The sequence below is a fragment of the Octodon degus genome, unplaced genomic scaffold (assembly GCF_000260255.1).
Source record: "Octodon degus isolate 3935 unplaced genomic scaffold, OctDeg1.0 scaffold00050, whole genome shotgun sequence".
Classification (NCBI taxonomy): Eukaryota; Metazoa; Chordata; class Mammalia; order Rodentia; family Octodontidae; genus Octodon; species Octodon degus.
The window spans coordinates 6437170-6450569 of record NW_004524626.1 but is presented as its reverse complement, the minus strand read 5'-3'; the positions used below and the strand labels follow the sequence as shown (position 1 = coordinate 6450569).

Here is a 13400-nt window from a genome sequence, read left to right as displayed (position 1 = left end):
AAAAAAAAATTAAAAAAAAAATCTAGGTCCAGCCGTTAAAAAAAAAAAAAAAAAGAGCTCCAAAAGTCACAAATCAGATCCTCTTGGGCTCAGTACCTCTCATGGCTCCCCAGTGCCCCCAGGATAAGACCTGACTCCTCCACATACAAGGACCCACCAGGAAACTAGCTGCTGCCTTCCTTCAGGTCTTCAAACACCCAGGTTCCCCAGCCTGCAGCACTTCTCCTGACTGCTGCCACCCCTCACCCTATGATTTCCTCCTCCAAGCCCTCCTGCCTGCCCCTCAGCCCCAGCAGGCCTCCCTGAGAGGTCACCAAAGGAAAAGCACCAATGACAGGTATGACTGAATCTGAGGGGACTGCTTTATAGGAGGGAGGTATAGGTATGGAAGGCCAGGTCCAAGACGGTCCATCTCCCTCCTTTAACCCAAATCTTCTCTTTACAGACAGGGCAAGCAATGCCCCAGGAGGTGTAACAAGCCTCCCAGGACACACAGCACCTACACACAGGCCCACTCACCAGCCTTTACCTCGTCTTTCTGAGATGTGGTAATGAAATTCATAAGTGGGTGTGTGCACGGGGCTGGCAGCAGTGACACAAACACCCACGTTCTTTCTGGGTTGTTTCCCTTCTAGCTACCAGTCTGGAGTGACAGAATCAATGCTGATAGATAAGGCAGAAAAAAGAGGACGGAGGCGCTGACGCTGCCCTTCACCCAGGGAATGCGCATCCACTTACTTTCAGCTTGGCTGGCTGGGACAGGGTGTGTGGGGGCACCTGGGGCCTTCTCCCTCCAAGCAGTTCTGCAGGCCCAGCCCGAAATCCAAGCCCCGGTGGCCGCAGGTGCGGCCTCCAGAGCTCCGGGGTTTCGGTAGCGTGGACAAGGGGCTCCAGGGTGGACAAAGCCCGATCCGGGCCTGGCCAGGCGGCACCGCCTCTCCCGGAGCTGGGCGAAACCACCGATAGCGGGGGAGGATGCGCGATGCGGGATACAGGCATGGAGGCCAATGGCAGCACAGGAAGACGGGCTGATACCATGGCAACAGCCAATGGCGGCCCGGGGCGGGGACCAGCGGTGGCAGCGGGGCGTCGGGCCTCAGCTCTGGCTCAGGGGTTTAGGGTGCATGAACGTGCGGGATGTGTGTGTGGGGGTGAGGTCGATGAACCCCTCCTAAGGAAGGGGGACGCCTCGAGGATCAGGAGCCCGTGTCCTCCATCCCATTGCAGGGTAAAATGGCCTCTGAAACCTCCTGTGCCTGGATTTGCACAATCCCAGTAAAACACCAAATCTTGTATATTACATCAGAATCCTTACCCGGGGCACGGGGAGCAGGTTTCCCAGGACAGAGACAGGTAGCAACCAGACCAGCAGTCTCCCCACCAGCTCAGCTCAGCTTGTGTGGATGTATTAAGGCAGAACAGAGCCAGGGAGTGTGTTAAGGAGATGGGTAGGCATGCTGGGAAACACCTGGGGACTCCTCCTTTTTCCTTGTCTCATCGCCCGAGTATCACGCTCTCCATCTGATATCTAAGACTGTCCCTCCTTACATGTCTCTCTTCTCTCAGTTCTGTCTCAATCTATCACCTTGGCTCTGCCCCTCCTCCACACAAATCCACCCTCACAGGCCGGAAGCGAGAGGAAGGAGGGGCCAGTGATCTCAAGATTGTATCCCCAGCTGTCCCTGGTACCCAATGGGTCCCCAGAGACCACTTGAGGGTTTAACTCTCAGAGCCCAATTCTCCCTGCTGCCAACACGTGTTACAGGACAGAGCAGGTGGTCCCTTTGGGAAGACACTGCCTGTCACTTAACAGCAGTGGGGGCAGAAAGAATCATTGACCTCTCACCTCTCATTTTCCCATCTGTAAAATGGGGGTGGGAAGCTGTGGAAATGACAGGCAAAGAGGAGCCTAGTGCAGAGGGAGAAGTATTTTTTTAAATGTATTTAGGTCAGGGTCTAGGGTGTCTACAGGGTCTCATTACACAGATCGGACTCGTAGTAATTCTCCTGCTTTCAGCCTCCCAAGTGCTGGAATTACAGGCACATGCCACCATGCCCAGTCTCAACTGCTGTCTCAGTGTGCCCCAGAATGGGACCAGCATGGCAAGCCAGGGATCGAACCCTGACCACTGTGCTCTGCCTAAGCAGGCGCTTTAGTCTGCTGAGCTATCTGGTCAGCCCTTAGTGTTTGAGAAGGAGAGACTGGGCATGGTGACATGTGCCTGTAATCCCAGCTCTTGGGAGGCTGTAAACAGGCAGATCACTACAAGTCTGATCTAGTAGTGAGACCCTGGACACACTGTAGATCTTCCCTAAAATTAAAATAAATAAATAAATAAATTTTTGAGGATTTTTTTTGGGGGGAGGGGCTGGCTCAGGCTGCCTTAAGGGCGGGTCTGGTGTGGCATATGGTGCTGGGGATCGAACCATAGTCCCTTGCCCCTGACTGGTTTTGTTCAAGAAGGCACTTTAAACAATGGAGCTAACCCACCAGCCCAAGGGAAGTATATTCTTTCTTGTGGGGTTGGAGGCCCCCCAAGTACCTATGGCAGCAACATCAGGACCCAAGAGGACTCGTGTCTCACCATCTGGGAGCTTCCAGAGCCAGCCATTGGTGTGAAAAGTGAGGTAAGGGTCCAAGAGGGACAAGGGCTGGAGGCTGAGGGCAGATCAGTGAGAGCTCAGGACATGGGTGGCTGTGGAGCTCTAAGGTAGAAGGGTAGAGGGCATGGCTAGGGCAAGCCACCAAATGGGATGGAAGCTGGACATGGTGCCACATGCCTGGAATCCCAGCACTCCAGGAGGATAAGGCAGGAGGATCATAAGTTCTACCCCAGCTGGACGACTGGACGATTTAGCAATATACAAAAGGGATGGGGATGAAACTAAGTGTGAAGACCTTGGGTACAAGTCCCACAGTACCCAAGTGGGTGGGGAGATAGGAGAGAGATGGTTCCTCTGGGGGACTCACAAGAGCCCAGGCCAGATTTGGGCAAGGCTGAACTTGGGCTGGGATATGGAGTCCACAGCCCTACCTGAGCTCTATCTCCTCTCCATGTGATCTTGGCCTTGTCTCCCTGACCTCAGTTTCCAGTTTTGCTCACAGTGTGGTGGGTGGATCAATCAACCCCTGCCTCCCTCACAAAGACTAATTCCCATTTCCTCCACTGTCTCACATGTCACAGCTCCTCAGGGCTTTCTGAAGCAGGAGATTTTAAGGGGAGGGTGTCCAGTGGCCAGTCCCACCCTGATACACATCGGGAAACTGAGTCAGGACAAGGAAGAATGTTTCTGGTGTTCCTGGGTCGGTAGGCCTCCTCCCCTCCTTCCTTTATGTGTGCCTGGAGGATGGATGGTCCTCAGGCTGGAGGAATATGGCAGTTGAGACCCCAAGGCAAGGTGCCCTTGGCTCCACACAGAACACCCCTGACATTGGCTCCCAGTTCTTGACATTGGATCCTGAACTACAGTCAGGCCTGGGTATTGCTGAACACTTCAGAAGCACAAGAGCTTCCTAGAGCCGGCTTCCAGGACATGAGTGAGGACCCACCACTGCCTCACAGGGTGGCCCTTCTGAGGTCCTCTTCCTGAGAGGCCTCATGCCCTCACTGTTGCCACCTTAGAATTCCCACCTCCTAGCTGGCTTACTCCCACCCCCAGCCAGGGAGCCCCCAACTCCAGCCTGCAAGGGTTACTCATGAGTACCATTGGCCCTCCTGTTGGACCTCAGGCTGTCTGTGTCCTCTTGGTGCCCAACCTGCCTCCTTGATATTCCTCTGATCTCCAGGGCTGGGAGTAAAATGGGCTGCCCACCCGGGCACAGAGTATAGGGTACAGTGAGGCCCAAAGGCACCAGGTCATGACGCAAACACAAGGATGCCGCGAACTGGGTGATGGAGCAGAACCCTAACCGGCGGGGAGAGTCTGCCAGTGCAGGGCACCGCGGTGGTGGGCCTCAATTTCCCCAGCGGGGAGCAGGCAGCATGCGGCCCCCATCTACACCCATCAGCACCACGGACAGTTCCCAGACCTCAGCCCTAGTTCTCCGCAGAGCTGCCCTTCCCCGCACAAGCTCTGGGCTTGCTCTAGGCCGGGTCACCTTGGGCTCTCTCAGTGCATCCCCAGCCTCAGTTTCCCCTCAACAGGGGATGTTATACCGCTGGACTCAAAACGGCGAGGCGAACTGCTCAGGTTGGGTGGGATGGATATAATGAAATGTCAGCATTGGGGAACTGAAGTGGGCCCTAAGCAGGCGCCCAGATGGGGAAACTGAGGACTACAGAATTGCAGGGTGTGGCCCTGCACCCCCATCCTGTACACGCGGAACCTCTGCACCGTGCACTCCACCGCAGTCTTTATGTGCCTCGGTGCATGTGTGTTCTCGTCCCCACTGAGGGGAGCGGCCCAAGGGTCTCGCTCCCAGGCAGAGGGCTGGGCCGGCACAGCGCGCTTGCGCATATCAGAGGGGTGGGGGTCGCTGCGGCGCAGAGGAGGGGCTCTCAGCTCCGCGAACATCCCGCGGCGTCTTCCGTGGCAACCGTCTCCAAGGCAACTGAGCCAGACCCCCGACCCTTCAAGCCTCAGCGCCCTGGGTTGTGCACCCCCCACCTCCCCGCCATCGGGGCCGCTATTCCCACGGCCTGGACCCCACCTTGTCTACCGCTCTTGGGGCCGGACCTTCGCCCCTTACCAGGTCCCGCGTTCCCTACCTGGTCCCCGAAGAAGGCCGAGTGCAGCAGGCTCAGGAGCCCCAGGAGCCCCATGGAGCTGCCGCCGCCTCGGACAGTGCGCGCCCCGCCCCTTAGCCGAGGAGTGGGGGTGGGGGCTGCGGCCCAGGCGCCGTGCGCCTGCGCAAAAGCTGAGAGGGGAGGGGTCACTCGGCGGGGCCGGGCTGCGGCTCCTCCCGGAAAGGGCCGAAGGAATGGGTCTCCGGGAAACTGGGTGAGCCTCTCCCTGACAGAGTGGCACGAGGCCCTGAGAGTGCAAGAGCGGTCGAGGCCCTGTGTACAGACAGGGAGGTGCAGGCTTCCCATGGGGCTGGGGCACGCTCCAGAGTTGGCAAGGGGTGTGGAGCAGGAGGAAGAAGGGCTGGCAGATCGGTCTTTTTTTTTTTTTCTTCGGCGGCCTGAAGATTCCTTGAGGGCAGTTCTGGTTTCCTGTGAGAAACTGGGTTTGAACCAGAGCATCTTGAGCCTGACTGCTTTGTTTAAGCAGGCACTTAAACAACTGAGCTAATGGGCAGGCCCCCTGGCAGATCGGTCTTGAAGGGACAGAGACTGCCCTGGTGTGGTCTGCTGCATTCGTGGACAGTCACTGCTGGGGCAGAAGCTTGGGTGCCTCCGGAATCCACCCAGGGACTCAAATTCATTAGTCACTCAGCAAACATTTGCTGTGTGCCCACCTATTTGCCGGGCTCAAACGGAAATGGCATCGCTGGTATAGTCATTTAACCATGTACTAAGCACCTAGTGTGCCAGTCCCTGTACAGTGAACTGGAGAAGACTTCTGCCCTTGGAAGACTAAACCAGAGGACAGCATGGTGGGCCACTGAAAGCCAAGCAGGAAAGGTCGGGGCAGGGCCAGTAGCCTGCAGGCTGTGGGAAGGCACCTTGAATGGACCTGGTGGTTGAGCGACCAGAAAGGGGCTTGCAGAGTTGTGGGAAGGCACTGGGCAGGTCACTGGGATCCTGGGCCACAGGGCAGGCTCCAGTTTTTGGATGGGCTGGGGAGCAATTACGGTTGAACCCTGGACTTTGCTCTGTAAGCTACACCCCCAGTACTTTACACATGGTCTTCGTAAATTGCCCATAATGTGCTGGAAGTTGCGATGCTCCTGCTTCAGCATCGTAAAGTGGTAAAATGTAGGCGTGCGCCAGCACACAGGGCGTTTCATAATGCTCTACCAATGACTTGGGCTTTGACTGGCGGTCTATGGCAGCCTGCAGCAGTGCCCTCTGCCGGCCGTCGGGAGAACAGACCGTGGAGAGCGCCTGACCAAGGCACTGCGCAGGCCCAGATGTCATGGGTAAACTGCGGGTTTGCCGGAAGTGGACCATGGAGGGTGTGTCACCCTCCACTGGGCCAAGTCAGGAAAGCCGCGAAGTGCTGCCTCAGCAGGAAAGGTAAGGGCAGAGGCCGAACTATAGACCGCGTAAAGGCATTCCAGGACCCTGAGGAGCAAGGGAGGGAGGGGGCCTGGGACTAAATGATGGGAAATCTGGGCCAGGAGGAAAAGGTAGAAATCTCCTTTTCATAAAAGACTTGGACTCACTATGCACCTCAGGCTGGCCTTGTATTCTTCTGTAGCCCCCCCAGGGTGGTCCAAATTCGCACTTTCCTGGCTCAACCGTTCGAGCGCTGGGATTACAGCTGTGCGCCACCAAGCCGTTTTCATAGCCAATTCTAAATTTAGGGTTAGGTTTCCCTGCCAGGTGTGAAGTCTGTTCATCCAAATGAGTAATATTGAAGACTGGGCGTGGTGGCACATCCAGTGCTTGGGAGGCTGAAAGCAGCAACAACACTGAGTAGGATCTACGTACTGAGACCCTGTACCAAATACATAAAAAAACCCCAAACAACCTGGAGGGGACACCCACTCAGGTTCTGGGTGTGCCCAGTGAAGTGCCAGGAGAGACCAAAGGTGTGAATGTGGCCAGAGGATGGGCCTGCAGTCAGTAGTGGCCAGGCAGCACAGTGACCCTGGGTAAGAGGCCCCATTCTTTTCTGATGCCCCCAAGTGCTCCTGGAATGAGGGTACCATGTAGGCTGGCACAAATGGAGCACAGGACAAACCATTTCCAACACAATGTTCTGTATTTAGAACATGGATTCTTATTCCTGATCATCAATGGCTTCTTCTTGTCACCAAGTACCACAGGGGTGCAAGCAGCGACCAGCTGCAGTGCTTCCAGCAAAGGCCTAAAAGGCCAATTGTACCCTGGAGCAGCCTGGGATACAGGACCTTCCCACCGCAATGTGCACTGCTATGGGCAGGAGTGTTTGTCCAGTAAAGCCTAAGGCACTGCATGCTTTTGTTTACTGGCTGTAGCCAAGTATGCAAAGGTGGGTCAGGAAGACCCTAATGCTCCACAGGAAGGACCCTGGCATGCAGTCACACACCTCATGGTACCTGTGACTCAGAAAGGGCTTTAGGGTGAGCCCAAGTCCCCGCCCAGCCTGGCACCACTCTGACTCCAGCACCATTCTAGAGTTGCTGCACATGACTGAGCTCAACACCACCCACCATCGAGCCCACTGGACAGGACAGTCCCAGCTCAAGCCTACCCTGCACACCACCTTTCACTACTGGGTCACAGCTCTGTGGACTGAACCCAGGGTCATGGACTGAGCTACACCCACAGTCCTTTTTACTTGGCCTTCGTATGTTGCCTAGGCAGAACTCAAAACTTGAGATCCTCCTTCCTAAGCCTCCTGAGCAGCTGAGCCTCAGGCAGTCTTTCCTCTGCTTTACAACTCCTCCTAGGAAGAGATTAAATCCAATTACCCTCTATCCTTGAATTCTGGATTCCAAATCACTTGCACGAGCAAATGCTGAAGCTGAGACACGGGGACCAACAGGAACTCTGCCCACCGAGGCTACTCCACCAGACATGCAGGGAATCAGGCAGCATGCTCTTCCACTCCCCTAGGCCACAGCCTGACTACACTCAATTCCCTCAGTGCCCGCCAAGGAACCCACTGCTGCCCAGGCAGCTCTGGCTGAGTCTAGAGGACTCAGCAGAACCTGCCTGTATCTTACCGTATAGAAAAAGACAACCTTGTCCTAAGCTGGGAGTTTAGTGAGACCCTACTGCTGGAGACTTCTCTGACCAAGGCAAGTGAAGGTACCAGTAAGGCCGCACTCCAGGTCCAGTGGACTACAGATGCTAGCCATAGAAAACTCCACAAAGACTGTCCTGAGGCCCTAGGCAGGCACACACCTGGGATGGGGCCTCCCTAGAGGTAGCAGAGGGATCCTGCTGCTCACCCTGTTGCCTCATCTGCACAACCTCACCCAGAAGACAGAGAGCAAAGGCCCTAGAACTGGGATGTGGGTGAGGGAGACAGTGCATCAGGCCCAGCCCCTTTCTCTCTTGGGGATCCTGAGCGGTAGCCAAGGTCAATCATGCTGAGTATAGCTGTTGGGTATGAACACTGAAAACTAAGGGTTGTATGCTGCTATCCACAGCCCCATATGTCCAACCTGAGTCCTGTGCTAGGATCTTGACCCAGGACCCTCCGGGAGCTCACGAGCAGAAGGACAGGCCATACACATGACTGGGGGCAGTGGTGGCTTTATTGGCCAGGTGGCTACTTGAGGGGGATGAAGCGCGAAGAGTGAGTGGCACCAATGCCAGGCCGGCCATGCTTCACGGGCTTGTAGGTGATAGAGAACTCGCCCAGGTAGTGGCCAATCATCTCAGGCTGCAGGGGTCAAGACAGGCAGGCATCAGGGACTGTCCAAGATAGTGCCCACCCACCCCACTCCCCCAGCCCAAGCCCCACACGCACCTTGATCTCCACCTGGTTGAAAGTCTTGCCATTGTAGACACCCACCATGCTGCCCACCATCTCGGGCAGGATGATCATGTCTCGAAGGTGTGTCTTCACCACTTCGGGCTTCTCCATGGGTGGTGCCTCCTTTTTGGCCTTGCGTAGACGCTTCAGTAGCGAATGCTGCTTCCGCCGAAGTCCACGGTTCAGCCGCCTCCTCTGCCGAGCACTATAGAGCTGCATCAGCTGTTCACTGGGGACAGGTAGATAGCATGGGTGAACTGAGACCCCCAACTCCCAGGGGCAGAGAATCAGGAAGGGGTGATTCCCAGGGACACAGCCTGCATCTCACTGGACTTGGCACTGCTCCCTACAAGGACACCCCTGTCCTGCACTAGGAATTCTTAGCACTTAAGAACCACCATGAGACTGTTTAGACAGCATTAACCAGAACTGAATACTCAAGTCTCTCTAAAGTGGCAGCTTGGAAATTGCACTCAGGCCAACATCTTCCAAAGGATCCAGGAAGTCAGGTTTGGTGACACCTACCTGTACTCCCAGCATTCAGGAGGCTGAGGCAGTAGGACTATAGTCTAAACTACATGAGCTGAACACTGGCCTGAAATACTAACAGGGCTGACTGCAGCTCAGTGCTTTCGGGCATGCCCAAAGGCCCAGGTTCATCCCAGGCACCCCTCCCCCAAAATCTTAGGAGGCGTCTCCACAGCCAGCCAGCAGCCTGTTATAAGCTCCAGATAACATGTGGTGGTGCAGACAGGATAATGCTAGCATTCTGGAAGGAGGTGGCACCAGTAGGAGTTGGGAGCCAGGCTCCGGCAACTTAGTAAAATATGAAGGCTGAGGATGTCGCTCAGTGGAAAGTCTCTAGGAAAAGAAAAAAATAAGGGCTGGCAAGATAGCTGAGCTGACTAAAGCACCTACTTAGGCCAAGCACAGGAACCGCAGTTCACTCCACAGCACCACATGCTGCTCCAGCCCTACCTCCAGGGCCGGCTGAGCCTGCCAGTCCTGGGTGCGCTGGTGGGTGTGGAGGCACACACCAATAATCCCAGGCACACCTGTAATCACAGCACTGGGGAGGCTGAAACAGGAGAATCACTTAAGAGTCCAAACAGTGAGACCCTTTAACAATCAAATACATTAAAAAATAAAAGAATAAATAAATATAAATAAATAAAATTAAAAAGGGGTTGGGGAAGCTCTGGGTTCTAGCTGGGCATGGTGGTGCACACTTATAATCCCAGCACTTGAGAGGCTGAGGCAGAAGGCTCACTGTGAATTCTAGACCAGCCTGGGCTACAAATTCAGCTCAAGGCAGCCTGAACTGCACAGCTGAGACCCTGTCTGGAAAACAGCGCTCAATCCCCAGGGCTGGAGTGGGGGGCACCCAAGGCAGCTAGATCCTCTATGCCAACTTCCTCACCAGGGTCACCAGGTCTCACTGCTATCAGCGGATCCCCTCCCCTTTGTCCTGGCGCTAGGGCCTCCCACCCACTCGTACTTGTACAAGCCACCTCCTCACTGTTTTCACAACACACCTGGGCTACTCGTGCTGTCTACATTCCCAAATGGATGAAGTTCATTTGTAAACAGTAAACAGCATCCAAATTAAATAAAAGCTCCAACGTTCTGAACAATTTTACCAGCGCACAGGCTCAAACATTTGCCTTCTGCAGACTAGCCAAGTCTGCTCTCGCCCTTCAGCAGAAACTGGCACAAAATGCAGAAAATATTGGCAGTGGGTTTCTTCACAGAAAAGGTCAACTTTTCAGGGGAGAAATCCAATTTGAGCCTCACCTAGTACTTCCGCGATTTAGCGAGCGCCCCCCCCCAACACACACACAAAATAAAGAGGAGCTTAACTCAGTAGGACGGGCCTGGGTTCAATCTCCACTGTAGCAAGCAAGCCAGCCAGCCTGGCGCCCAAGGGCACCGCGCGTCCCGTCTCCCCTGGGGCGCCCACTCCCACAGCCCACACATGCCACGCTCTACCCTAACGCCGACGGCACTCTCTCCTCCTCCCGCCCCTTGTCTTCCCGCCGCGCCCCTTACTAGGACATATCCAGCAGCTGGTCGAGGTCCACGCCGCGGTAGGTAAACTTGCGGAAGGTTCGCTTCTTCTTTTGCTCCACTTCCGCCTGCACGAGCGCGGGACGGTGGTGAAGGGGGCTAGCGACCCATCCCCGGCAGCCCCATGGAAACCTGCACGGTCACACTAACCCCAGGCCGTACCATTTAAGTACATGCGACTTCGGCTACGAGGGCTCGGTTGGGACTGCAGGATCGAACAGGCCTTCCCCGTCCAAGAACCACCAGGCCCGCCCCATGGTGCCCATCTGCGGCCTCGGAGGTTTGAAGCAGACCGCCACAACCGTAGGTCCTAACCCCGGTCCCCACAGGACGGCCAGACCTCGGATGGCGCCGGATAGGCCTGCCACGGAACCTCCAAAGCCTACACTCACCATCTTGCCAGGTCTTCGGAAAAGACCGCCCTCTTCGCGTCTCCGCAGTTATCGCGCGGCAGCCTGCGCAGTTATCGCGCAGTTACGGCCACTTAACCGTGTGTGCACCTCTGTCTTCCTTCAGAAGACGCGCGCCCCCTGCTGTCCGGAGGGCAAAATACAGACAGGGGGCCTCAAAGGGGTCCGGTCTAGAATAGGCTAACCCTCACAAACATCGTATGTGTTGCTGCTGTTTTGGAGCCTCAGGCGCATGCTCTGTAATCTACGCAAAGGCACAGATCTAGACATATTTATGGAGCATTTAGTGCTAGTGAAAGGTTTGGTTCAAAGTTTTCCGGCCCACTGGGGGACGGAAACAAGAACCATGTGGTATGGACATTGTAGGCGCCAGAACTGAAAGGGAAGACAGAGAGCTGGCCAGGCTCTTAATAGTCTTTCTCTTCTTCCCTTGTCTTCCCTCCTCTTCCCTCCTCTTCCCTTCTCTTCTCCTCTCTTCTCCCCTCTTCTCTCCTCTCCCCTCCTCTCCTTTCCTTACCCCTCCCCTCCCCTCCTCCCTCCCCTCTCCTACCTCTCTCTTTTAGACAAGACCTTGAGTCATATAGGTCAGACTGGCCTTAAACTCATTGTGTAGCCCAGGCTGTCCTCAAACCTGTATCCACTATAAAGCTGCTTAAAATGAAGGTCTTTCAGAAGCCATTTGCACAATTTTCCATTGAACCAGGAAATTCTTCTCGTTTAAATGCATGAAATCATGTTTATTTGTTGGAGTTTATTAACAGATTAATACATCTCTGAAACTTAAAAAAACAAACAAACCTGTATCCATCCCTTCGGCTTGGCCTTCCAAATGCTGAGATTACAGACCTGCTCCACAATTGGTTATATAAACCTAGGAACTATCAGCAAAATGTTGCTGGATACATATAAAGTCATCTCCATAAATAGTAGATTTAGGGCCAGCCAGATAGCTCAGTGGACTACAGCCCCTACTTAGGCAGAGTGCAGCGGTAAGGGTTGGTCCCTACTTAGGCAGAGTGCAGCAGTCGGGGTTGGATCCCCGGCATGCCCTGCCCTGGAGTGTGCTGAGGCTGCAATTGAGACTGGGTGTAGTGGTGCATGCCTGTAATCCCAGCGCTTGGGAGGCTGAAAACAGGAGGATCACTGAGTCTGAGCTGTGTTGTGAGCCCTGTAGACCCTGTACTAAATTAATTAAAATAAATAATAGATTTAACCAGGTGTGTGGCACTAGGGTCTGCTACTGAAGGCCGAGGCAGCAAGATTGAGTCTGAGCAACACTGTGGGAACCTTATAAACATTTAAAAAATTTAAAAATCACGAGAAAAAAAAAAAAAGCTGGGCACGGTGGAGTGCACCAGTGATCTCAGCACTGGGGAGGCTGAGGCAGGAGGATTGTTGCAAATTCAAGACCAGCTTTGGCTACAAAGTGAGCAGAAGGCCAGCCTGAACTGCATAGCAAGGCCCTGTCTCAAAAAGACAAAACATAAATAAAATAAGAATCACAAATAAAGGAGAGGTAAATAGAGCTTTAGAGGAGTGGTATTTCTCTATGTCACTGGAATTGTTACTGTAAATTTGAAGGCCAATAGGTTAAGATGTGAAACTGTATGAAGCAACAATTCTGCTTCTAGAAGTAGGTGGAAAGAATTAAAAGGAGGGATTTGATTGCTTTTGGGCAGCCAGGATGTGGGAAGCAGGTACTCCCTATGGCCTTGAATTCACAACAATCCTCCTGCCTCAGCCCTCAAGAAGGCTGTACATTACAAACATGTACCACCACCATGCCCAGCTTGACAGGAGAGGTTTGCACAGGTATTTGTACACCTATGTTCACAAAATCCACAAGTCGAAGCAACCCAAATGTCCATCAGTGGATACACACGGAGTGGTTGGCCACCAAAAGCAGTGAGGGTGTGTGGAGGGACCTTGAGGATACCATGTTCAACAAGCAATACAGAGGACACACAGCATGGGCTCCATGGATGGAAAACGCCACCAGGACAGGCAAAACCAGAGACAGGAAGTGGACTTGTGGGTGCAGGGATGAGAGTTTCCATTTAGGAAACAGGGAAAGTGCTGGAGGCGGATGGCTGGGAAGGCCACACAACATTCATTTCTGAGCAGGACACATAAAGCAATTTCAAGGTGCGGAATGAGGGTGCAGCCCTTGCCTAGTGAGCTCAAGGTACAGGGCTAATCCCCAGCAGTGCCTAAAAAATGAAGCCAAGTGGAGAGCTGAGGATGTAGTTCAAGTGACACAAAGCACTTGCCTGTCAAGTGCAAGATTCTGAGTTTGGTTCCTGGTTAAAAACAAGGGGGCTGGTGAGATGGCTCAGTGGTCTAAAGCACCTGCTTAGAACAAGCTAAGCTAAACAAAAGCACAGGGACCGCGGTTCAATCCCCAGC

General features: G+C 54.2%; 1 protein-coding gene across 1 annotated transcript; it reads right to left on the bottom strand.

The window, feature by feature from the left end:
• Window positions 1-8278: 8278 nt before the first annotated feature.
• Window positions 8279-11073, bottom strand: Rps15 (ribosomal protein S15). Its single transcript, XM_004632681.3, has 4 exons — window positions 10977-11073; window positions 10567-10652; window positions 8512-8746; window positions 8279-8424 (listed from the first exon to the last, which is right to left on the bottom strand). Exons 1-4 carry the CDS (start codon window positions 10977-10979, stop codon window positions 8311-8313), a joined length of 438 nt encoding a protein of 145 aa, XP_004632738.1. The 5' UTR covers window positions 10980-11073; the 3' UTR covers window positions 8279-8310.
• Window positions 11074-13400: the final 2327 nt, after the last annotated feature.